General features: G+C 40.9%; 1 protein-coding gene across 4 annotated transcripts; it reads left to right on the top strand.

Moving 5' to 3' along the window:
• The first annotated feature begins 1,404 nt into the window (after positions 1-1,404).
• Positions 1,405-25,732, top strand: STARD4 (StAR related lipid transfer domain containing 4). 4 transcript variants are annotated; one of them, XM_075541377.1, is made up of 6 exons: positions 1,405-1,519; positions 8,746-8,858; positions 9,789-9,838; positions 18,911-19,037; positions 20,474-20,588; positions 21,515-25,732. In XM_075541377.1, exons 2-6 carry the CDS (start codon positions 8,754-8,756, stop codon positions 21,745-21,747), a joined length of 630 nt encoding a protein of 209 aa, XP_075397492.1. In that variant the 5' UTR covers positions 1,405-1,519; positions 8,746-8,753; the 3' UTR covers positions 21,748-25,732. The 4 variants fall into 4 exon arrangements, with proteins under 4 accessions (XP_075397492.1, XP_075397490.1, XP_075397491.1 ...); XM_075541375.1 differs by having other exon boundaries at positions 1,463-1,656; XM_075541376.1 differs by having other exon boundaries at positions 1,469-1,600.

Here is a 25,732-nt window from a genome sequence, read left to right as displayed (position 1 = left end):
TGACCACTACTGAGTCGTATTTGCTGATTATATTAGTGAGGCCAATTTTAAAAGATGAGCTGATGTTTAAGTCATTTGAAAAAAGAATACGTAATACTGCATTCCTTCATACTCTTGGTCTTCAATCTACATATTTTAATTAAATATATGTAAACAGTCTTCTTTTTTGGTATTGCCAACCATCTAATCAAATGGGTGACTTCACAATCACTGGCAGAAATGCTCTCACTGCCATTGAGATGGTCACGACTCACAGCAACCCTACAAGGCCGACTGTCCATGTGGGCTTCTGACACAGTCCTCTTTACAGTAACTCATTCCAGCTCGCTCCCAGAGCAGATGGTGGTTTCGAACTGCTGACCTTAGCAGCCCAACACATAGCCCAGTACAGCACCAAGTCTCCTCAGAAGAAATGTTAGTTATCTTCAAGTAGTTGAAAAGCAGTCTATTGCATGGGGTTCATAAAAATAAAACAGCTGTCACATGCCTCAGAAGCCCTGGGGGCCTAGTGGGTTAGTGCTGGTTGGAAAACCCCCAGAAGCTCTGGGGGAGAAAGAAGAGGCTTTTAACTCCGTGGAGGGTCACTGTGGGTCAGAATGGCTCAATGGCAGTGAGTTTGGTTTGGGTCTTTAAAGTCTTAGTCTTGGGCATCCACGGGGGCGATTCTGTCTTATAGGGTTACAATGAGTCAAAATGGACTCCACGGAAGTTCGGGTTTTTAACGTAGCCACACACTTCTTCCGTACTTGCAAGATTGCCCTCTGAAATCCCTTATCTCGACAATAAAAATGTTAGCCTATCAACAGCAATCCCCAGTGACTGTTGATCTGTGTGTTACTTCCTGATGTTCTTAGAGGATGGGCAGGAGACAAAGGGTCCCTTCGTTCTCAGCTGGGACTGCCCTGGATGGCTCTCAATGTTTTGGGGTTTTTTTTACCTTTATCCAGTGAGGGCTATACTGCCCTATAGCAACAGGATCCTCACAGCTGAGAATTAGGACCAGCCTTTACTCTCAGGAGCATGATTTACATTGCCTGCGTGTTTGTCTCGCTTGGGGACTCACTTTGAACTGCCGGAAGCACTGGCTTCAGGACTGCCCCCAAGGCAAACCCTCCTTACACACTGCACTCCCCCGAGCCCGGCCAGAGTCCCTCCAGCCCACAGGCACGCAGAATCAGTCCATCTCCCGGCGGCCAATCCGCGCCTCGCACGCCGCCGGGCCAGCCAATCCCAACAAGCGCACGCCGTCCAGGCCAACTCTCCGACTCGGTCCGAAGCACGGAGTTCGCGCTGCGGGCGAGGGCGGAACGCTTGGGCGAGCTGCGGGGCTTCCAATTGGCTGATCCCGGCAGCGGCTTAGCGCTTATTGGTTGCCCCTGCACGCGTCATCAGTGGGCGGGGCGCGGACCCGCTCCTGCACCGAGTGTGTCAGCAAGCGGAGGGAGGTGTACTCCGTGTTTCGTAGCTGACTCCACAGCCTCGCTTCCCTCGCGAACCCGCCGGCGGAGGCGCCGCTCCGGCAAGTGGGGGCCTGCTCGAGGAGGGAGACCCGGGCGTCCCGAACACCCCAGCCCCGCGCGTTCCCTGGGCCTGCCGTGGGGTGAGGAGGGAGGCCCTCTCGGGGCTTGGAGACGGTGGACCCTGGTGTCCGAGAGGGTGAGAGGGAAGACTGAGGTCCGGGGAGGGGGTGCGGGGGGGGGGGACACGGGGAGGCACCAACGCGAAGCATCCCAGAAGTTCCACAGACGCAGACTGGGCCTCAGTTTCCTCATCTGTTGAAAGGGGTGAGAGCGCAACTGAAAGCCAGGGGCGGAGCTGGAGCGTCCTTGACGTCGAGTCTGGTGAAAGCCAAGAGCTTTCAGGTTCGCTGACGTCCTCACGTTGAGAGCAGGTGACATGCATGCATATTTTCTTCCAAGGTCGGTACTTAACTCCCAACACTTACTAACTCATGGATTTAATGGCTTTTAACATAAAATCGAGAAAGGTACCCAAGCAAAGCCGCATTTGGCAGGAAACTTCATTGTTGCGTCTGATAGGCAGCCTGTGATCCACCTTCAGTATATAACAGCATAGGCTCAAGGCAGATGCCCTGGTTTGATTTTGCTTCCAGCACTGAGCAACTGTGATCTAGGGCAAGTGATGTAACCGCTCTGTGGGTCCTTGTCCCTTCTTGGGATAATAGTAGCATCAACTTTGAAGATTGTTTAGGACCAAATAATACAAGTAGCCAGATTACATAACTCCTGTTATATAATGTGATCACTAAGTGTTAGCTATTATTTTGACTTATTTATTTTTGTTTCATTCTGTTGTACATAGGGTCGCTTTGAGTCGGAACCGACCTAATGGCACTTACACCAGCGCTATTTTATATAAAGTACTAAGGACTTGAACATTAATTTAGACTCACAGCTATGACATTATTAGAATTTAAATGTTACTTTTAAGTATTGTGGCAATAGAATGGTTCTGTATCAAGCTCAAAAAATAAACCCACTGTCATCGAATCGATTCGGACGCAGAGCAAGGTAGAACTGCCTCCTTTATCTGAAAAGTCAAAATTTAACTTACAACAGATTTCCCACCAAGTACTTTATATGCCAAGACTCTGAAAATTAAGTAATGTGTTCTGTTATAAAAATGGCAGCGTAAACTTGACTTGGTAAATTAGCTTTCCTTCCCCAATCAAGCACAGTTGACTTTTGAGGAGTGGCTGTGGAGGGTGGAGGGAGCTCACTGTGTGAGTAAGATGGAAACGCTAGGGGGATTCAAACAGTTTGTAGAAAAAATGACCTTTGTTAAAAGGTCATGGCATTTTCCACAAAATGTTGAAGTTTCTTGGCATTCTGAAAATTTGACTAATCATTTCTGTTTTAAGAAATCTCTTTGACTTGTTTTAGGGCTGGGAGAGAAACCAGGCTTTTTACTCTCATAAAGGGATATGGTCTCAGAAACTCATGAGGCAATTGGTTATGCCTGTCCATCAGACATAGTGTTTAGACAGTAGCCATTATTTCTGGGTAGACCAGTCTTGATTTTAAACATTCTTATGCCTTTAAAAATACCTTGTTGGACTAAACTTAATGCTCATCCTTTTAATTTCCTGTGTCCTTTAAAGAGGCTCAGAATCGTTTTCACTAATGTTGTGATTGTTGCTTCAAAGTTTAATTAAAGGGTGGAAAGGATGAACTTTGAGAGCAAAGCTGGGTCTTTTCCATGTCTATGTTTTTAGTACCTGGTACCTGCGAGGTGCTTAGTAAATGTTTAATAGTAGACCTTCTTTAGAAGTTATGTTTTATTATGTCAAGTTTTAATCATTTTTCAAAATCTCCAGGGTGACTGGTGATAACAGGCATGCCTTAGCTCACTTGAGGTCTTCCATAAATGAGAATAATAGCTCAATGCCCATATTTCCTTCTTTTCGTTCAGTGGTTTCCGCTGTGTGCTAGACATAGGCATACAGCACTGAGCAGGCTATATCCCCTGACCAAATGCGCTTGCAGCATATTGAGAGAAGAAAAACTCCCTGCCATCCACTCGGTTCATAAAAACCCTCTAGGGCAGAGTAGAACTGCTCTATGGGGTTTCTACGACTATAAATCTATGTGGGAATCACACAACCTCATCACACGCCTGCTGAGTGGCTGTTGGGCTTGCACCGCTCCTGCAGTACGTATTAGCCCAAAGTGTACCCAACTGCACCACCAGAAGAAGACTACATAGTTACCCTAGGGAGTTGCCGTGAGAAAACGTTGGAGCAAATGACCTGACCCAATCCTGAGGGAAGTGCAGAAAAGCTTCCTGCGGCAGTGGCATCTAAGTTCAGGGCAGCAGAAATTACGCAGTGAACCTGGCAGATCATAAAAGGACCTGTGATGATAAGGGACTTGGACTTTACAAGTCAGTAGAAGTAAATGGTCACTCAGGGAACCATGTTAAAGCTCTGGATGTTCATCTTTGTAGATAAATTTTGCTGTTTACCTTTTCTGCCCTGGATTTGCATAAGGTTTGTGTTACCTGTTATAATATTAACTTTTCATTTCATTGTTGATTTTTATCAGAGTTTTGAAAATTTCCTCTTATCAGGCAGCCACAGGAATGTGGCAGCTGATATTTGGGTTTATAGTACACGGCTTAATCATAATGATCATAATAATAGCTCAATTAGATGTCTTTTGTAAGCCATCACTAAGAATGTGTGCTTGTTTATAATACACCCTTGAATAAGGTCATTGTGGGATCAAGTTGGCAGTCACTGAAGTGGAAATAGAGCATGTTCCTGACCTGCAGACTTTTGAATGAGCTCATCCACTTTCAGTCTGAGTAAACTCTGCCTACTTGATATTTTGTATCACTTACACAGATCCTAAATACTACATAATTGAATTTTCTTTTTTAAAAGCAAAATAAAACTACCCCCTGGAGGCCACTTATTGTGGTTTAGTAAGAACATAAGGGTAATGAAAACAATATGAATAATACATTTTAGAACTATATTCATAACAAGGAACACTTAGAAGGGCGGTGGGGGAGCTGTTACCCTCAACTTCTTGCTTCAAGGATCATCTCTATTTGGATAGACTTTGTAGCAGCTGAGTCATGTTTCCTGTTAGCTAGGTCCATCCCAGTGGTTTCCTTGACCATGTTTTAGAACGAATTTCTTCTGAGTCATTGAATGCAAGCGTCATATACTCAACATAGATTATGATGCAGCCACTTTACCCACATATTCAATTTACTTGCTCATAGAACCATCCTTGAATCCGGGATCTATTTTGCAGGTATCTGAAGGTGAAGCTGCTGGGCTGCACTGTCACCCTTTGCATGTTCTGGTGCCGGCCACAATATGCCATTTGTGGAATCGCTTAGAGACCCCACAAAGCTGCACCCATCACTGACTTTTCTATCGATACTTCCTCATGCTTCCATATAATTTTAATAACTATCAGTTTTAATGACTTCATGCTCTTTTTGGCCTAAATATTGATTACAACTTTGACTTATTTTTGCCATCTTTAGTTATTAGATCAACTAACCCTGTCTGTGCAACAGATCATCAGCGAGGCTGCTTAAAGGACATAGATATCTGTGGTTAATCCAGATCCATCGAATCAGAATATCTGCAAGGAGGCCCTGAAAATCTATCATAACACAGCAGCAACTCCAAAATACATCAAAATGGATCTGATACCTGTGTCCAGCCTTTAGCATTGCATTTTTTTTCCCGTAGAAGTTGGAAGCTAGAGATTTCCCTGGGATCTTTCATAATCTTTTTAGTATAGGTAGTTCCTGGGTTACAAGCACATTCCATTCCTAAGTCTGTCGTTAAGTCTACTATTTCATAAGTCAGAATCGTACACTCCCTCATTAAGTGTCAGTCTTTGCATATAGTGTTTATGTGCAGAAACACTAAGGAATTCCAAGTATACTACAACATATTTAACGTAATGCTGTCGCAATAATGTTCTGATAAACATCACACGTTTGTGCCCGTTTATGAAAGGCGCCCTGGTGGTAGAGAGGGCTACAGAGTGAGCCGCTAACCACAAGGTCAGTGGTTCAAAACCACTCGCCACTCCACAGGAGAGAGGTGAGCCTGCCTGCTCCCAGAAAGACTGACAGTCTTGAAACCCAAAGGGATAGTTCTGCTCTTACTTGAAAGACTGCTATGAGTTGGGAGAGTTTGGCTTTTTTAGTTTGTTACTATGAACCATTGTATGTATTCGGAGTGTTTAATGCAATTGGTTTTGCAGGGGGTGTTCTTAACTAGAGATTGTATGTAAATATGTTCCTAACTCAGGAGTTGCCTGGAGTAAACTTTTCCCTAAAGCTCTTTACTAAAGCCATTTTAAATTTTACACTGAAGAGGGGGAAGAGTAGAGAAATTACTAGGGAAAAGCAGGAATCACACCATGAAATTATACCCTGGCATTGGGAGACCAGAAAGATCAGTTTTTAGTTCGAAGCAAAGGTGTGTCAACAAAGGTGTGTCAGACAGTGTTCTACTTGATGGGGATCTAGTTGTGAATAAAGTAGATGAGGGTCCCATCTCTATTAGTTGATGGTAACGTGGCCAAAGAGACTAGTAGCCGATAAATATACCAGATAATTTGAGATTATAATACACATCGAAGAACTTAAAAGGGCACAGTAGTGACTTGAGCAAGGTCCTTAAGTAGTTGGTACAGATGGTTCGTGATGAACTGCCAGCAGTTAGAATGCACACAGTAGCCCTGGTGAGACCTGCTCATCTGCTTCCTGAGATCACAATCACAAAACCTCAGGGAACAATTTCATTCTGTCACACCTGGGGCTGTGATGAGTCACAGTCCTTGGGCTTGCGTTTTGGATTTTGAGGGACAGGATTTTAAGGACAGGATGTTTACGCAGAAATTGGCATTTTGAGTGATTTGTCATGTCCAGATATGAGAACTCGTAGCCCACGCAGAGGAGACTAGCAAGTGCAAAGGCCCAACACTAACGATAAGCTTTGCATGTCCTAGGCAGAAGGCAAACCAACCACTAGAGCACCAGTCAGGGTGAGTGTGAGGAAGGAATCAACATTCAGCTCAAGGTTGGGGAGCTAATAACAGAATAGCAAAATATTCTAAAATTGGTTGTGGTGAAGATTGTGTGACACTTCTAGATATGATTGAATTGTTGAATTGTATGATTACCCAGTAAAACTGTGTATTAAAAAACATCTGAAAAACTGAGGCAAATTAGGGGACCCAAATGGAGAAAAGGGATACTTAAGCATGAATCTCTGCGTAGACTTTTGGATCTGACAATTTGAAGTTCAGTGAAGAGATAAATATTAGAGTTTGTCACATATAGATAGGAATGTGATTGGCTAAGGAAGAAGGTAGGTCCAGTAGTTGGCCAGGAGTTGAGCACTAGAGTCCATCACCATTTAGATGTTGCACCAGCGAGGTGCACCAGCGAAGAAAACTGGGGAAGGAAGGATTAGTATGTAGGAAGAAAACCAATTATGTGCTGATGTGGATGCCAGGGAGAATGATATGTAGGTATTTTTGTGAACCCTGATGCCTAGAGATCCTGAGATTTAATGAAGGTGGAAGTCATTGATGACCTTAACAAGGACTGTTGATAGATTGGTGGCTTTGAGTAGCGTTTTTGAAATATATTGCTGATATTAATAATTTCATAGTATTTATATAAAGTAAAGCTCTGTTTAGGCCTTAATCATTAAGGCAAGATATTTTGATTAGGAAGCACAGTTATGATGTTTTGTTGTTGATTTAGTTAAAAAGTAAACAAGACCATCACCAAACAGTGGCTCAAAACAGCAGCAAACCCTTTAGTTTGTTCATGGATCGGAATTAGACAAGTTCACTCCAACAGCCCTCTTGGGTTTGAAGTCAGGATGGGGACTGGGGCATCACAGAGTTTCTTCAAGGCCCCATTTCTAGTATCTGGGCTGGAAAACTGAGCAGTAGACAGCTCTCTCTCTCTCTCCCTCTCTCTCTTTCTCTCACACACACACACACACACACACACACACACACACACACTGGGGCATCACAGAGTTTCTTCAAGGCCCCATTTCTAGCATCTGGGCTGGAAAACTGAGCAGTAGACAGCTCTCTCTCTCTCTCTCTCTTACACACACACACACACACACACACACACACACACACACACCCTGGCCCAGTGTCTTTCCACCCGTCAGCCTATGAGTAGCCAGAGTACTTGCAAGGTGGTCAAAGAGGCCCAGAGAGTTTACCCCTAGGAGAAAACCTGCAGAAACTGAGAGACTTCTAACTTAGCTTGGACTATAGACTTCTGTCACATTCTTTTTGTTGAGGTAGACATGTGGTCCACCTAGGTTTGAGTGAAGCCTCTTGGATGGGAGGAGTGTCAGTGAATGTGCAAGAATGTTTCAAAGTTACTATATTTCAGAAGCTCTCATTAGGTTGAATTCAGTATGCTTCAAGTTCATTAGTCATTTCCTTTTAAAATTTTTGTTGAACATTAGCACATATTTTGGATTATTAATGATTAATATTTTTATCATGTTAAAATTGTTTGTATAGATTATAAGCTACTTATACTTGTGGTTCTAAAAGTCTTCATATGACCCCTCACCTTGCAGCTACCGCTTTAAATTCTATAATAGTAGAACAAATGAAATAATAGCACCTTGAATAGTCCAGTCCTTCTGAATTGTGAAATTGCTTAGGGTATGTCGCCTTAAAAGTACGTAGTGAGAGACTTTCTAGTAGTAGGTATTATTTGTTGGAATGAAGTCTAAATTTGTTGGATGGAAAAAATAAAAAATTTAAGTGGCTGTAGTACTTAATACTTTCTAAAGAGTTTGTGGCTTATGCATTGTTTTGTGTCTGGAAACAGCAATATGGTGTTTTGCATTTTGTTTTGTTTTGAATTGTAGGTTATCCAAATCTGTATAGTTTTTATTGGAGTCTGATCAGAAAGGAAACCTAATGGCATTCATTTTTTGGTATGAATGACTAATAACTGCCTACAGTGAGATTCTCACCCCTGCTCTGTAGTACTCATTTTGGGAGCTTTCAAAAGAAGGAAAAACAAAGTACCAGTCCGCTCAACTACTCGGATTGGTTGCTTTGAGGCGGGGCCTGAGATTGGTGGCTTGTGCAGCGCCCCAGGAGATTCTCATTGAAGCCAGTCTTGAGACCCACACATTGGTCTACTTCATCTAACTGTAGTCCATGCTGACGCTAATCTTGTTCTCTGTAACAGGACAAAACATGGAACGCCTACCGGACACGGCTGCTTTTTCCACGAAGCTTAAAAACACTCTCATCCAGTACCATAGCATTGAAGATGATAATTGGAGAGTTGCTAAGAAAACGGTAAATTAGTTAAATTACTAATATTTGGAGTCTTTTGTCCAAAGAATTTGTTGACGACTTTCACATGGTATCAAAGTATGTCCACAGAGACACAAGACCATACTTTGCATGGCTGTGCCATTAAGAGAGAATTGTATTAATACATTAGGTGGTTTGACATATCAAAGGGGAAGAAATATCTCTAGCAATTATGTGCTACTTTCATTGTTCTTTAAGATATTAGAAATGAGAATGAAGGCAATAGAGTCTAAAGAATAAATATTATGTTAATGAATAAAATGTGTAGTTACCCATTTAGGGCAGCTTATAGTTTGGAATAGTTCAGTTTTGTCAGGAAGCCTGAGAGATAACTGGTTAGTGTTCTTTTTGACCAGTATGACTTACCCAGGCCATCTGTGACATGACCGAGCATTAAGACAGCCAGCTCTAGAACCCGTGACTTTGTAGTCAAGTGCCGCCACTGTTATGATCCAGACCTGGAAAATGATGTAGAGAAAGGAAACCTGTTAGGACTAACTCAAGACTGCACTGTTGGAGTAGATTTGAATTATTTAATTGTTTAAAAGATGTGAAGGAGTCCAGAAGGGAATATTTAGTTTTGCTTATATCATAGTCAGAAGGTGTCAGTAATGCTAAATAGGTAAAATTGGAATGAAACAAACAAATAGTAATCAATAAGATGGTGCCGTCACTGAATCTAACAGTGTTAGAGTCTATTTATGCAAAATGCAAAGAAAGAACTTTGGAAACCAGGGGGCATTCCAATATGGATCATTTGGTGATATAAATGCCTTTTAGATGTGTCCCTTTTGAGAATTTACTTACTATACTTTAAAGCAAAAGAAAATGCTCTTACTTTACAAAATTGTTAGTTTTATATCCAGAGTCCTATCAAAGTAAGTATCATCGCATACTCTTCTTACTTTCCAGAAAGGTGTAACTGTTTGGAGAAAGCCTTCTGAAGAATTTAGTGGATATCTGTAAGTCCATTCTTATCATTTTATGTAATCCTGAAAGGCATGACAGTGTCTCCTCTGTTTATCTTGGCATTAGACAGGCACTAGAGGAGCCCGGGCTGTGTGGTGGTTACCCGCACGGACAGCAGTGAGACACCGCCAGCCGTGCCATGGGAGAAAGACGGGGCTTTCCAGTCTCCCTGTGAGAGTAGCTGTCCCAGAAACTCGCAGGAACGGTTCTACCTTGTCCTGTAGGATCGCTCTGTCAGCATCAACTCAATGGCAGTGATTGTATTTTTTTAAATGGTCGTTGACAGTCCATTTTTGCTTTTGCTTGCTTGTAAGACTTCAAACTCTCTGAAAAGCTAATGGACCTGTGAATCGGGGTCCTAAAACCATCTATGTCCTATGTGGACTGAATTGGTGGTGAGGGGGTCAGAAATGATGATACCTGGTATTGCTTAGCATGATAGACAAGACCTTTCCAGTATTTTACATTTCACCAGTGCTCTAGCATTCTTTTCAATTACTTGGAAGATAAATTAAAAAAACCCAAAACCCTCTGTTACATGGTAGAGTCCAATTTCCTGGGTTTTCAGGATGCAAATCTTTACAGGAGTTGACCGCTTTATCTTTCTACTGCAGAGCCATGTGTGGGTTTCAACAACTGACCGTGAGGTTAGCAGGGCAAGGATTTTCCCACAGCGCCACCAGAATTTCTTACTGGAAAGATCACATTAAGTACTATTTCATCATAGCATTATTTATAATACTGAAAATTATAAAACATCAGGACAGGGATCAATAAAGGAATCATTAAGTTATAAAACATCTGTAATAGACCCCAGGCAGGTGGTCACAGACTTATGACAGGGTTCCATTTCAGCAACTTCATCAAAGCTCGATTCTGATGCCAGTGAAATACTTTAATTTTTATTTAGTTTTGATTGTTATTTCTGTTTCCTATAAGAATCTTTAGAAATCTGATCTTTATTCTCGATATTGGAAATATTACATAAAAACTTACAGATGTATCTTATCACATACATGCATAAATACACAAACCACAAAAATATATTCTGACTACAAAGTGAATGCTCTCTCCTAAGTCTATAGTGATTACATGTTGGGCTGCTAACAGAAAGGTCAGCACTAGGAGAAAGAGGACAGTAGGAGAAACTACAGTAGGAGAAAGAGGATTTCTACCCCCACTCTGAGATGTGGGGTCTCAGAGACCCACGGGACCTACAAAGTTGCTAGGAGGCGGGATCGACCCGATGGCAATGACTTTGGTTTCGTTTTAATCTGCAGTTACAAATTGCAAATTAATTAGATGTGCTGATAGAGAAGAATTGACTGTCACTGGCATTTTTGGCCAGTTTCACGTGTGGAAGATGATTTTGGATCATCTCGATTATCCCTGGGTGTGCGGATGGTGCTTCTCTTCAGAAAATTAATGTGTGCATGGTCCTTTCCTTTTCAAAAGTAGATCAACTTTTATCAGCTGCATTTCATTAGTAAGACAGTATTTCGCTTAATATTTTTCTAGCAAAGGAAACCCCTGAATACTAAATCTCTGTGGCAATGCTTTTAGCAGTAAATTTCAAAGTTGAAATGTGTATGTGAACACCTAAGAATGATAACATTGTTCAGGAGAGGTGGTGGGCACCTGTAGCACCACCTATGTGGGGTGCCGAGACTGGAGGGCACCTTGAGCTCAGATCTGGGATGTAGTGAGCTATGCCAGTTGGGTGTTACACTAAATTTGGCAACAATGTGGTGGTTTTTTGGAGCAGGGGACTACCAGGTTACATACATTGGATGAACCACCCCAGGTTGGAGAATGACGACATTAGCATGTCCTACACTATAAGATTGCGTGTTGACTAGCATGAAGCAGGGAACCAATCGAGAGGTCTGAGGGGCTGGCACCAATCCCAACTATGTGGACACCCCCTCACCTCACACCCCACCCCACAGAAGAGTTCCTTTCAGAGGACAGCATTGAAGCTTCAACTCAGGGAGAGGGACATGTCTGATCAGAGCACACCGCAACAAATAAAGGGGGAGGAAGAGATAATGGAAGACATCCTGGCCCACCTGAGGACAATATTCCTGCTCAGAGCCAGGACCATAGTGATGGCCCCACTAAGAGGCACTGACCTATAGCGCTATGGGGGGCAACACTGGAGACCCAGTGTGGAATTGTACCTGATCTGACCCCACCACACTGAGGTGAAACACTCAGGTGTGCAGCAGAACAGCAAGGAGAACTAGCAATGAAGTTCCCAGGGAATAGCAAAAATAGACTTTGGGGCCAGGGTGTGGCATCCCATCAGAGTCGACCAGAAAACACTCCTAAGGGTCAACAAATAGACCTTGAACTATTTACAGGCTTTTGTTGTTGTTTTGTTTTCATTTGTTGCTTTGTTTTGCTCTGCTTTGTGTTTTGTGCATATTATTATCTCTGCGGGTCTATTTAGATAAGTGGGATAAACAATCTGGAGGAGAAACAGCTGTACTGATGGTTCCAGGGGACAGAGGCAGGGAGAAAGGAAGTGGGTGTTAACAAACCCAGGGACAAGGGAACAACAAATGGTCCAAAATTGATGGCGGGGAGGGTGTAGGAGGCCTGGTCGGGCTTGATCTAGGGCAATGTAACTGAGAGGAATTGCTGAAACCCAAATAAAGGCTGAACATGATAGTGGGACAAGAGGAAAGTAAAAGGAAATAGAGGAAAGAACTAGGAGGCAAAGGGCATTTACAGAGGCATAATACAGGCATGTACATATGTAAACATTTACATATGACAATGGGGAAGTAAGTCTATGTTATTATATTTATAAGTTTATTATTAAGGTAGCAGATAGACATTGGGCCTTTACTCAAGTACTCCCTTAATGCAAGAACACTTTATTTTATTAACCTGGCATTCCTTGATGCTCGCCTTCCTGACACGATCGCTGAAGAAAAAGCGAGTGCGTAAGCAAATGTGGTGAGGAAAGCTGATGGTGGCCGGCTATCAAAAGATAGTGTCTGGCGTCTTAAAGGCTTGAAGGTAAACAAGCAGCCATGTAGCTGAGAAGCAACAAAGCCCACATGGAAGAAGCTCACCAGCCTGCATGATCGTGAGGTGTCAAGGGATCAGGTATCAGGCATCAATGAACAAAAAATCATATTGTGAATGAGGGGAGTGCAGAATGGAGACCCAAAGCCCATCTGTAGGCAACTGGACATCCGCTTACAGAAGGGTCTCGGGGAGGAGATGAGCCAGTCAGGGTGCAGTGTAGCACCAATGGAACATACAACTTTCCTCTAGTTCTTTAATGCTTCCTTCTCCCCACTATCATGATCCCATTCTTACCTGACAAATCCAGCAAGACCAGAGCATGTACACTGGTACAGATAAGAGCAGGAAAGACAGGAAATCCAGGACAGATAAACCCCTCAGGACCAAAAATTAGAGTAGCAATACCAGGAGGGGAAGAGGAAGGTGGGGGGAGAAAAGGGGAACAATAGTCTACATATAATTCTCTCCCAGGGGCACGGACAACAGAAAAGTGGGTGAAGGGAGACATCAGACAGTGTAACACATGAAAAAACAATAATTTATAAATTATCAAGGGTTCACAAGGGAGGGAGGAAAAAATGAGCTTACTTCAAGAGCTCAAGTAGAAAATGTTTTAAGAATGATGGCAATGGATGATGTATGGATTGTGATGAGTTGTACGAGCCCCCAATAAAATGATTTGTTAAAAAATCCCCCCAAATGATTGCATGTTGTATGTCTTGTCACGATTGTTGTTAGGGGCTGTCAATTCAATAACAATTCATAGTGACCTCATGCACAGCCAACTGAAACATTGCCTTGCTCTGGCCAACCTCATAACCGTTGTATATTGTTGTGTATTGATTGTTGCAGCCACTGTGCCCAGCCATCTCCTTGATGGTCTTCCTCTTCTTCCCTTTCTGCTTTGCCAAACATGGTGCCCTTTTCTGTCTTTCATAGCCAGATAATCAGAGGTATGAAAAACCCCAAACCAGATAGTTTGTAAGTGTGCTTTGCTGTTACTTGTGTATGTCATAAGACTACTTACATTTTACTGCCTTCAAAAAACATTTCATTTTCTTTTCAAAGGTCATTTAATAAAAGGAAAACCTCATAATATAACACACAGATAATAAAGCACAATGCTAAGCTGCATAATGTAACAATTGCAGGTTTTTATTATATATTTCTATTTTTAAAATGTTTTTATTTAACACCAAGTATGACTTACTTTTAATTCTCTTTTTTGGTATTTTGGTTGATAAGAATTATGCGTACAATCATGGGGGAAAAAACATTGTTTTTGTTCTGTTTAAGCTAGTGAAAACATTTACCTTGTGTAATTAGAGTAAGATGTATACATCCCTGAGATTGAGCCCTTTTTAAAATGAAATTACTGACCCCACTTAGTATATACAGAATGTTCTGAAGTATAATATTGAAGATAGCAGTTTACATTTAGGAAAACATGTTGATAAAACACAGTGATTGGTTAGTTCTGACTGGGAAAAGAAAGGAGCCCCCGTGGTACAGGGGTTAAGTGCACAGCTGGTAACTCCAAGGTCAGCGGTTTGAGCCCATCAGCCCCTGTTTGAGGGGAAAGATACAGCAGCGTGCTTCTTCAAAGAGTACAGCCGTGGCAGTCCTGTGGGGCAGCTCTGCCCTGTCCTACAGGGTTGCTCTAGTGTGCATTGACACGACGGCAATGGGTCTGGGTATTGGTTATGGGAAAGAAAGAGTCAGGGTTGAATCTGAGGCTTTTAACGGGATGCCTGGAAGAATTTGTGCTTTCCCTCAAGTTAAAGAGCACAGGAAGGGAAATAGGCTTAGGTAGGGAGATGATAGATGCTTGGGCTAGAGCTGCTTATAAGCCAACTCAACTATTTCAAATGCTTTTTAAAAGGAAATATGAGGGAGTACCCCCTCCCCCCAAAAAAAACAAACCCAGAAAAGCTTTTGTAATACGCATTTTTCCCACTAGGCAAGCATCCAGTAACTTGCTCTGAGTATAAAAGCAGTTTCTCTCAAACCTCTTTTCTTTATTTGGTGACGGCTGATTTAAGAGAACAGGGTGCAGCCATGAAATCTCGGACCCACGCAGGAGCCAAGCTGCAGAACTGTTGTGGTATTGAACGCCGCTTACAAGCACAGCGCTATGGGGAAACCGAAATGTTCGAGTGATTTTCTTGTTTCCAAAAAGGCGAAATGTCCATAGATGACAAAACTCCTTCTGGATGTGTCCTAGGCAGGGTTCCCTAGAGAAACAAAACCAGGGCACTTACGATTTTATATATAAATATATATATAAATATATATATAAATATGGCTAGGTTTATGCAGTGAGAAGGAATGTAATAGCTAGTCCACACAACATTATGGAGGGTTCAGTTCAACTCACTTCTGTGGAACAATTAATAAAATAGAAGTCTTTTGATTCACGTGGGTCCAAGGTCAAGAAAGCAGACAGTGGTGTCCTCCCTTGGGCAAGGCAAGCAGAGTCTGCCCACAGGCAGCAGGGTGGGTTGCCAACAGTCAGTACAAGCTTAGCGAAGCTGGCCTGATGGGATATCAAATGCAAGCAATGCAAAGTGACAGGATCCACCAGCCTCAAGCTCAAGTGATGTACACACTAGCAGCAATGTTCACACCAGCAGCATGGCAAAGTAGGTCTTGAAGGACCCTCAAGCTCTAGCAACATGATCCATGGGTTGGCTTGGCCCACAGGTAGTGTAGCTCACAGGTTGGGGCAGAGCATTAGCTAAACCATCCGCACACTGCTCTGATCACCAGAGAGTAAGAGAGAGGGGGGACGGGCCTTGCAGAGCCATTTATCTCTTTGTCCTCCAATCGAACTGCAACCTGATTAATCTCACATGTTCCTATTGGCCAGGTTGGCACAATTAACGTAACCATCACAGAAAGTTGATCAACTTCCTGAATGTTCAAAAAAGTCGTCTTAAAATGCATTTGGAGTTCATTCCACTATGACAGATTGTTAATCAAGCTTTCTATTTAGAGGTTCTGAAAAGATTGCGTAAGAGTGTGCAACAGAAAAGGCCTGATGTGTGGCAGACAAGGGACTGGTTTTGCCACCACGACAGTGTACCTGCTCATGCAGCTATCTCAGTGCACCAGTTTTTGGCAAAAAAATAGCATGCATGTCTTACCCTACACACGTTATTCACCTGACCTTGCTCTGTGTGACTTCTTTGTTGTTTCTGCGAATGCAGAGGGACATACAGGACAGTGATTTGACGATGTAGAAGAGGTGAAGAAAAAAACAAGGGAGGTGCTGTCAGCCAATTCAATAGATGAATTTCAAAAATGTTTCCAAGAATGGAATCACAGATTTGACAAATGTATTAAGTGTAATAGAGAGTACTTTAAAGGGGAAAATGTTGTTTTGTAAAAAATTTTAAAACAGCTTTGAAAAAAAATTCCAAGTTTTTTTGGGTGCCCCCTCATAGTCCTTCTATGTAGCACTGCTAGAAGCATCCCAGGTGGTGCCATTGGGTAGACACTGGACTGTTAGCCATAAGGTGTGGGGTTCAAACCCACCAGCTGCTTCATGGAGAAAGATGAGGCTGACAGATATAAACACACACATATCTATAGATTCACACGAATATAAAACATCTAAAACTATTGCTTTTATTGTTTATAGATACCGCATATACTCGGGTATAAGCTGAGTGTTCCAGCACATTTTTTTAACAATTTATTGGGGCTCATACAATTCTTATCACAGTTCATACATATACATACATCAATTATATAAAGCACATCCATACATTCCCTGCCCCAATCATTCTCAAAGCATTTGCTCTCCACTTAAGCCCCTTGCATCAGGTCCTCTTTTTTTTTACCCCTCCCTCCCCTTTCCCCCCTCCCTCATGTGCCCTTGGTAATTTATACATCGTTATTTTGTCATATCTTGCCCTATCCAGAGTCTCCCTTCCCGCCCTTCTCTGTCCAGCACATTTTTAATGCAGTTTTGTGGCAAAATTAGGTGCCTCAGCTGAAATCCGGGTCAGCTTATGCTTGAGTATGTATGGTAATTAAGCATGTGGTCACAGGATGAGACAGGAATAACAACTCTGATGTAGTAGTTGTTCTGAGAAGGAAAAAAAAGAGGTGGGGAAAGGCTTTAGATCAGCAGTTGTCAGCCTTCCTAATGCCATAAACCTTTCACACAGTTCCTCAGGTTGAGGTGACCCCCAACCATAAAATGATTTTCGTTGCTACTGCATAGCTAATTTTGCTACTGTTATGAATCGGGTGACCCCTGTGAAAGGGTCATTTGACCCCCAAAGCGGTCACAGCCCACAGGTAGAGAACTGCTGCTTTAAGTCATGGTGTAGCACTTGTTCTTGGTCTCCTTAAATACCAGGTGCATTTTTCTGCAGTATATGTACCTGTGGCCTGGGTTATAGGGATGCACACCATCAATAAGGAGCCCTGGTGGCATAATGGTTAGCTGTTGGGCAGTTAACTGCAAGGCCAGCAGTTAGAAGTCACCAGCTACTCCTCAGGAGAAAGAGGAGACTTTGTACTCCTTTGAAGAGGTACAGTCTCAGAAACTTGCAGGGCAGTTTAACCCTGTGAGTCAGCGGTGAGTACAACCCAAATTGCTCTCAGAAAGTGTTGGTAACCCCTTGGGTATCTTTATTTCCCTCTATTCAGTACTTATAGTGAGCATATTTTCAATCTCTGATGTTGTAAGATGTGAAATAGTGTTTCATTAGCAATTGATTATTAGTGAAGTGGAACAACTTTTCAATGTTTATTGGCCTTCCGATTTCCTCTGAGTATCTTAACATAGCTTTTGCTCTTTTTTTTCCTTGCCTTTTTCATCGTGTTATTAAAAAAAAAAATCAAACTTACTGCTATTGAGTCCATTCTGACTCCGTGATCCGAGGACAGAGAACCGTCTCTGGGTTTTTGAGGTTTTAAATCTTTATGGGAGCAGACAGCTTAAGGAGAGGCTTGTGGGTTTGAACAACTAATCTTGTGTTAGACTTATCAAAAACAAAAATCTCATTATATAATTATTTTACATATTATATATTCCCATAATACTTAATGTTTATCTGTGTTGCACATAACTACTCCCAGTCTGTGCCATGTTTAAATTTTTTGGTTTGTTTATGCTGTAATTTTTAATGGGGAACTTAAGTTTTTCCACCAATCTTTTTATTATTTGTGATTTTGTGTCTTCTGTGCACTTACAGATTCCCTGTGCTCTGTGGTTACAAAGCTGGTTTCTTGTCATTTGTCCTATGTAAAGGGAAAGTTTCCTATTGTCCATAAGGTGCTTTAATTGCACTGGATTAATTTAAATGACATAAAGTAAGAATTTGATTTTTAGTTTTTCCCACATTTTTTTACCATTGACTTAGAGTACTGTCCTGAACTACTCCAGGTCCTCATGTGCTGCAGTTACTCCCTGCACGTTCTCTTCCACTGCCCATGTTTCTGTTCCTGATAAGAAGCTTTCACAAGTCAAGAGAAGACACACTAGTGGCATGTTAAAGGACCACTACTGAAAGACTGTCATGTTAGATAACAGCATAGGTTCCCAAGTTTATTGATGTACTGAACTCTTTTCCAGGCCAGGGGTGCTGGGGGAATTACTCAGCCCCCACCCCTGGCAATTAAAAATGTTTTACTCTAGCCCGTAATCCAGGGTAATGTGTAGATACCTAATTCTGCAGCCCTCCTGGATCACTCCAGTGCCCCTCGCAATGGTATCTCCCACTTTAGGAAATGCTGCATTGCAGTGTCTGGTCTGCTGTCCAGCACCCACACATGGGGAGGGGGGGTCTGTGTTCATAATGACACGGAGCACAGCCTTTGTTCTGCTCTTTGTGTTGTAGCCAAAGAGTACATTCTGATTTAGAAGAAAACAATGAGGACTTAAGATGTGAGATTTACTCCTTTGACAAAACCCCTGTTAACTTTTCCTCCTTTCTGCAGTAGCTCTGAACTGTGAGGTGTGCTGAGATTTTTCATTCTACTAACATTGGACTTTTACCTGGTTTCTCTAGCTATAAAGCCCAAGGTGTTCTAGATGGCAGTGTCAACAATATAATAGACCACATACGTCCAGGGCCCTGCCGCTTGGATTGGGACAGCTTAATGACTTCCTTGGATATTGTGGAGCACTTGGAAGAGGTATTTGTTTAGAAACTACTTGAGAGAGAGAGAGAGAGAGAGAGAGAGAGAGAGAGAGAGAGAGGGCGAGTGAGCAAACAGGTGCCTGGGTACATACTTGTATCCTTTGTATTTTCGCTTTGAGAATAGGTAGTCATGGTAAAGGTCTTATGAGAATCCTGTGCTACCTCTGAAAATAAGGGTTCCTCAGAATGGACATTTTTTCCCACGGCAGCAATATGTTTTTAATCATTTTATTAGGGGCTCATACAACTCCCATCACAATCCATACATAAACATCATTTGTGTAAAGCACATTTGTACATCCGCTACCCTCATCATTCTCAAAGTATTTGCTCTCCACGTCACAGCAGCAATATTTTGTCGCTTAAGAAAATCTTTAGTCTTTAGTTATAAAACTTTACTTGAAGTTCCAAAATGTAAAATTTGGGGGAGAGGGGGAAATCAAACCACCACTTCCCTCATAGATTTTAAATACTCTAAAATGGTCTACACCACATTCTTCCATGTGGCATATCATACAGAATACAATGCAACTGTATCAGGCAGGGTTCTCTAGAGAAACAAAACCAGGACATTATGATTTATATATATATATATATATATATAAAGGTTTATACAGCAAGAAGGAATATAACAGCGAATTAGTCCACACAGCAGGACAGAGGGCTCTGTTCAACTCACTTTCATGGAACAGTTAATGTACTGGAATTTCTTTAACTCACATGGGCTGCTGGGTCTAAGGTCAAGCAAGCAGACAGCAGAGTCTTCCCTTAGTCAAGGCAGGCAGTTTGCCTGCAGGCAGCAGACAGCATGGTGGGTCAGCAGCGGTCAGTAGCTCGTGTGCATGGCAAAGCAGGCCCTGATGAGATTTTGAACTCACACAAGGAGACAGGATCTACCAACCTCAAGTTCAAGCAATGTGCGCACCAGCAGTGTGATAAAGCAGGTCTCGATCCATGGGTTGGCTTGACCCACAGGTAGTATAGCACACAGGTTGAGTCAGGGAACTAGCTAAAGCAGCAGCACGTTGGTCAGATCACCAGGGAACGAGGAGGTGGACCTTGCAGAGCCATTTATCTTGTTTCCCTCCAATCAAGCTGTGACCTGATTAATCTCTGCCCACATGTTCCTATTGGCCTACTTGGCACCAATAAACACGACTATGGTATCAACAGCAACAGGAATGAATTCAAGATTTGTAGAAGTAACTTATCACTCTTTATTTTGAATATAATCCTCCCCATGTCTGTTAGGAAGCATGGAGATTTAGAATAGCTATCCATGCTTGTTGGAATCACTATAAGCATTGTTGTGTGTAGTAATTAGTAAACACTGCAAATGAGTCTTAGTTTTTCACTGAAGAGTAGCATGATATATAAATTCTTCATGCTTCCTTTAATAGTAACAGCTGTCTGACCTCTGCCCTCTTTCAGAACTGCTGTGTGATGCGATACACCACTGCTGGTCAGCTTTGGAATATCATATCACCAAGAGAATTTGTTGATTTCTCCTATACTGTGGACTATAAAGAAGGGCTTCTATCTTGTGGTAATAATCTTCAGCCTGTATACTTTCTTTCATTTTGGTTTAAATAAATGCGTTTTCTAGGCTCAATGTTTTTTTTATGTGCGATAAATTTCCAACCCCCATCGTTCTATATGTTCACCACAATTTGTTTGTAAATGCCCAACCCTTTGAAATAAAATAATATCCGTAAGGGTCTGCCATTTAGGTGGCTTGCGATCCACATGGTCTGTTGTTCGAAATCACCCACAGCTCCACTGGAGAAAGACTGGATTTTCTACTCCAGAACACAACTGCAGTCTCAGAAACCTGCAGGGGTCCCTCTGAGCAAGCACAGACTTGATGGCAGGGAGTTTGCTTTCTTGTTGACTGCTTCCAAGAAAGGGGACCTACTAAATGTTTTCTTCCCACTCACTCAGAAAACGGGTTTTTGGTAATAGTGGAAATAGAGTTAGGATTTTGGAATGGTTTTCTTTACTTGAGCTGTGGAGTATTCTACTATTTAAGATTAAAAATATTGTCACTGGGAAGCTTATGCTTTGTAAAATGTAGCTATAGGTATATATATACATATATATTTGTATAGAATATACTTGAGGTGGCAGCCAGTACCAACAGTGAACATAGGGGCGCTTTGGACACCCAAGGTTTGATTACCGACATCTTGAGGCCTGGCTGCTACAGCCAAGAATCATAATTCATGAAGATGATATGATGTGGTATACTCTGAAGGGATCAACAGTTTCCCAGTTCCCTGTCTACTCTGCCTTCTGTGTGAATGCTACTTGGGAATTATCATTCCCGTTCTGCCACAGTCACTCTTAGGGCTTAAGTTTCCTCTATGTGGATAAGATAAATACTTAAACCAAAAAAATTGATGTTTTTAATGAGAGTTTTAGACAGATGTCAGTCACTCCTACTAATAGTCTTCTTTTTAAATTGCCTTGTAGGGATAAGCCTGGACTGGAGTGAAAAGAGACCAGAATTTGTTCGTGGCTATAATCACCCCTGTGGCTGGTTTTGTGTTCCATATAAAGACAATGCAAGCCAGAGTCTCTTGACGGGCTACATCCAGACGGATCTCCGAGGGATGCTTCCTCAGTCTGCAGTAGACACGGCCATGGCAAGCACCTTGACCAATTTCTATGGCGATTTACAAACAGTCTTGCAGAAGGAGGTATAGCTGCAAGCCTGCAGCGCCAGGTCCCAGAGCCCATTGTTCTTCAGTCCGTGTGTGCTGTAAACCTCACCTGCTTCTTCGCTTTCACATAGCCGAGAAAATAACCTGAGGTGTGAGGGTTTAGTACTACAATATTCCTAAAGTAGAGCATTTTCCTTTTCTTAAAAATTATTTATACATTGTTTGCTTAGGGCTGTGTGTCTAGGAATGAGAGTATTCTGCAGAAATCTGCAGAGAAGTAGCTCCAAACCCACGAAATTGAGTAGTTTCTTAGCATGCGTGTTTCGGTTGCGTGGATTTTAGAGAAAGCACAAAGATGATGCGGTTAAGTGGAAATCATCTGTTAGGGTTTTGTGAAAATTTTATGAAATCAAAATTTTTCTGAAATATATTGATTTACTATTACTATGCTCTAGGAGTTTAACAATAGCTTGGACAAAAGTTAAAAAAAATCCCTTCTCAATTTTTCATAAAGATGAACTTCATTGAAGAATGCGGCAAGAATAATCCAAGGGCAATTCAGTTTTGATACTAGATAGCTCTCTTTTGTGGACATCATTGTGTACATTGTTGTGTCTTTATGCCATTAATTTTGTTATAAGCATTTTAAATGGTAAGCATAATTATGACCATAAATATGATAGGCCAAAAACCTGTGGTATTAAATTCTAATGCCACTTTTTCCATGAACTTTCTGAAGCGCTCTTCCTGTGTGCTTCAGGACATCATTGAGTTGACCAGTAAAAGTCTCCATTGTGTAAAATGTTTGTTGCTATCTTGAAATCACCAATCGAGAATAATCTGTCTTGAAAGTCAAATTACATGAGTGTTTCACATAAACTTCCACTAAAAAAAGCAAAACATTAAATCATTACAAAGTAGGTCACATATTCATAGTTATGAGATGTTTGGTCTGGAAAAATAATAAAGACATTCTTAGATTTACCCAAATGTATAAATGAGTCATTTTATAATGACTTAACTTGTCCCTTGAATCTGACTGTCTTAAATGAAGATTCTTAAATGATTTGCCAGATTCTTTGAAAGTTGAGCTGTTCACATAGTTTATTTCTAAAATCACCTGAGGTAATTCAGTGTGCCTATGCCCAACTTTCAGGCACGCGTCTAAAAATCCATGTCAGTGTCCAGTGCGGACTCTCTATGTCTTGCTATGTTGTTGGCACTGTGTCTTCTTATTCTTTTGGCTAAAATGGGATGAAGCGAGTGCTGGAAACCTAGAGAAGCCACACAGACCACGAGCATGCGTAGTGAACCACGTGCAGGAAGCGTGGTGTCTGTTCGAGGACTGTATGGCCCCAAATGCAAAGAAGAATGTAGCTTTTCTGACTAATTTTTATAAAGTAGACAAAGTGAGCTGCTTCTCTTTCTTTCTCTTTTTTTGCGACTGGGAATAATGCTATTTAAAACAAAAACAGCACAAAAGGTGGCACCACCACAAAGTTTGTAGTGAATAATCTCAGAGTTGTAAGTTACAAAATACATTTCTTTCATGATCTGACAGAAATAAAACACAAATTACCTTGTGTGCTTAATATGGCTAACCCCTAATGGCATTTTTAAACTGATGGATTTTTTAGTTGGTGATACTTTTTTGTTTCAGCATCAGAAAAAGAAAACCCAGCAGGTTAGTTTTGTTTCCCATGGAAATGGTTGAATAAGACTGCGTTTATTTTTCTTCATTTGCTTTTCTTCATTATATTGTAGTACTCTGTCAAGGATGCTGAGATAACAGCAAGTGTTCAGTTATATATGCTCAGCTTGGGTAAGAGATTTGTGACAAGATTTTATATCAATACAATTATGTACATTGTCCATAAGGGCTATTGCTGCTTGAGCTGAGTCCCTCCCAAGGCAAATCAATTGCTCGATCTCATGTCTAGTATCCCTTTATTTTTATCAATTCATACTTCCAGTAAGTGATTATGTAATCCTCTGTTGAATGTTGAGCTATTGCAGGGTAAAGGACACTTATTGGTAAAATTTCATTGTAGTAGAAAACTCTATAATAGTTTGAAAGATTATAGTTAAATTATCTGAAAATGTATGTGTAACTTCTTCTTGGCACTTTAGATCTGCTGGCTCTAGCTCTGAAATTTTTAAAGTAGCTTTATTGCATTATAACTTATGTACCTTAACATTTGTCTGTGTTAAATGTGTAATTCAGTGGTTTACAGTCTAGAGTTTTGCAGCCATCTCTACAACCCAGTGTGGGAACATATCCACACCCCAAAATAGCCCCTTATCTGCTTGCAGATTCATATCTAACCAAAGTTCAACACACTCGTTAGTATCAAATATAATGTGAATACATAGTTGACTTTGTTTTTGAGAATAGAGCGTTCTTCTAAGCTCAGGAACTTTTGTGGTAATGTGTTAAATATGTTACTACAAATCTGTTGCTTCTACAACAGTGCTATTGGATAGAAAAATGAAAGCCATACATGTAATTTAAGATTTTCTAGCAGCCACATAAAAGAACAAAAAAGATGATGTTAAGTTTAGTAACATATTTTATTCAACTTAGTATATCCAAAATATTATCATTTCAATATATGATCAATATAAAGTTATTGAGATAATTGACTATTTTTTTGTACTGATTCTTTGTAATCTAATGTGTATTTTACCAATTTAGGCTAGCCATAGTTTAAGTGTTCGGTTAGCCACATGAGGCCTGTCGCTAACTGGATGGAACAGCACCGCAGTCTATAGTAAATATAACAACTTGTACTTTCATAAGAAGGAGAAAGTTTTACAGAAGTACTGTCTTGAACAGAAATATTTTCTGGTTCTTGAATTCTTTTAAAAAGTTGTGCTAAATAGACTCTTTGAACTTGTCAGTCGGTTAGTAGTTGTCAAAAAATAAACAAAATTATAAACCCCCAACTATTTCCCTTTAGCCATGTTTGTTAGGACTTTTGATACAGTGAAAAAGGATATAACTTTGTTGTGTGGTTGATAACTTCCTATGCTTATTGCTAATTTGTATTAGAAAAAGTGTAAGGAGGAATACTAGGGACAGTAGTATTTCCTATATATAGCATCCCCCCCGCCACGCCCTTTTTTAAAGGAAAATTGGTTTTATTCAAGAAAAAACAGTGACACTTTTGCATGAAATATTCTTATTCATGTTTGGTTATCTTGTTACTTTTTGAAGTTTGACACAATACTAATAATTGTGAGACTTAAGTTTTCTGCAGTTATTCATAATATAAACAGCTAGAGTATCAGATTATAATAATTAAAAATCTCTTCATTGTTCATTGAGACTGGACATCTCTGAAATTGCAGATCTTATGTGTGAAGTTGTCTCCCAGTTAAAAAAATTTTTTTTCTTTGTCCTTCCTCTCTCTTTCCTAACTAAAGGATATTTTTGAGCACTCAGGTTGATTTAATTTGAATCAAAAACTAGAAACTCTGAGTTACAATAAAGCTTGCCCCTAGAGAAAATAGGAAAACATTGCACAGTTTAAGTCCCTAATTATTCAGTTTTCAGATACGAATCACCTCCTTTGATAAAAGTTTTACCAATTTACTCAAAAGTATCCTTGGAAATGAGTTGTTAAAAATTGTTCTTTTTATTATTGATAAATGAGCTCAATCCAGAGAAGTGACTTGGCCACTTTTTCTTTAGAATGTGTCTTGTGATTGTCTAGTGTGTCTCTTGTGCCTCTCGTATTCAGCTTCTAGGATGGTGGCACCTGAGCATAAAAGAAACCCTTCTAAAGCACAGGAAGTTGGAATTATAATTTTTCATTCATTTGTTGTTTCCAAAGATTTTACATATGTGCTGTGTATCTTGTAATTCGATAAAAGCTGTAAGATGTATAGATTTTATTTTTTAAGAAGTTTATAATTGTTTTATGAGCTGATATGTAAAATTAGAATATTTAATAAACTACTGCAACTTTATTTTGAATTGCTTTGAAATATATCACAATAAAAATTTATAGCCATTCTTATTGAT

The sequence above is a fragment of the Tenrec ecaudatus genome, chromosome 2, assembly GCF_050624435.1.
Source record: "Tenrec ecaudatus isolate mTenEca1 chromosome 2, mTenEca1.hap1, whole genome shotgun sequence".
Taxonomy (NCBI): domain Eukaryota; kingdom Metazoa; phylum Chordata; class Mammalia; order Afrosoricida; family Tenrecidae; genus Tenrec; species Tenrec ecaudatus.
Note: the sequence above shows the minus strand (reverse complement) of the source record. Positions and strands in the feature narration are given on the sequence as shown.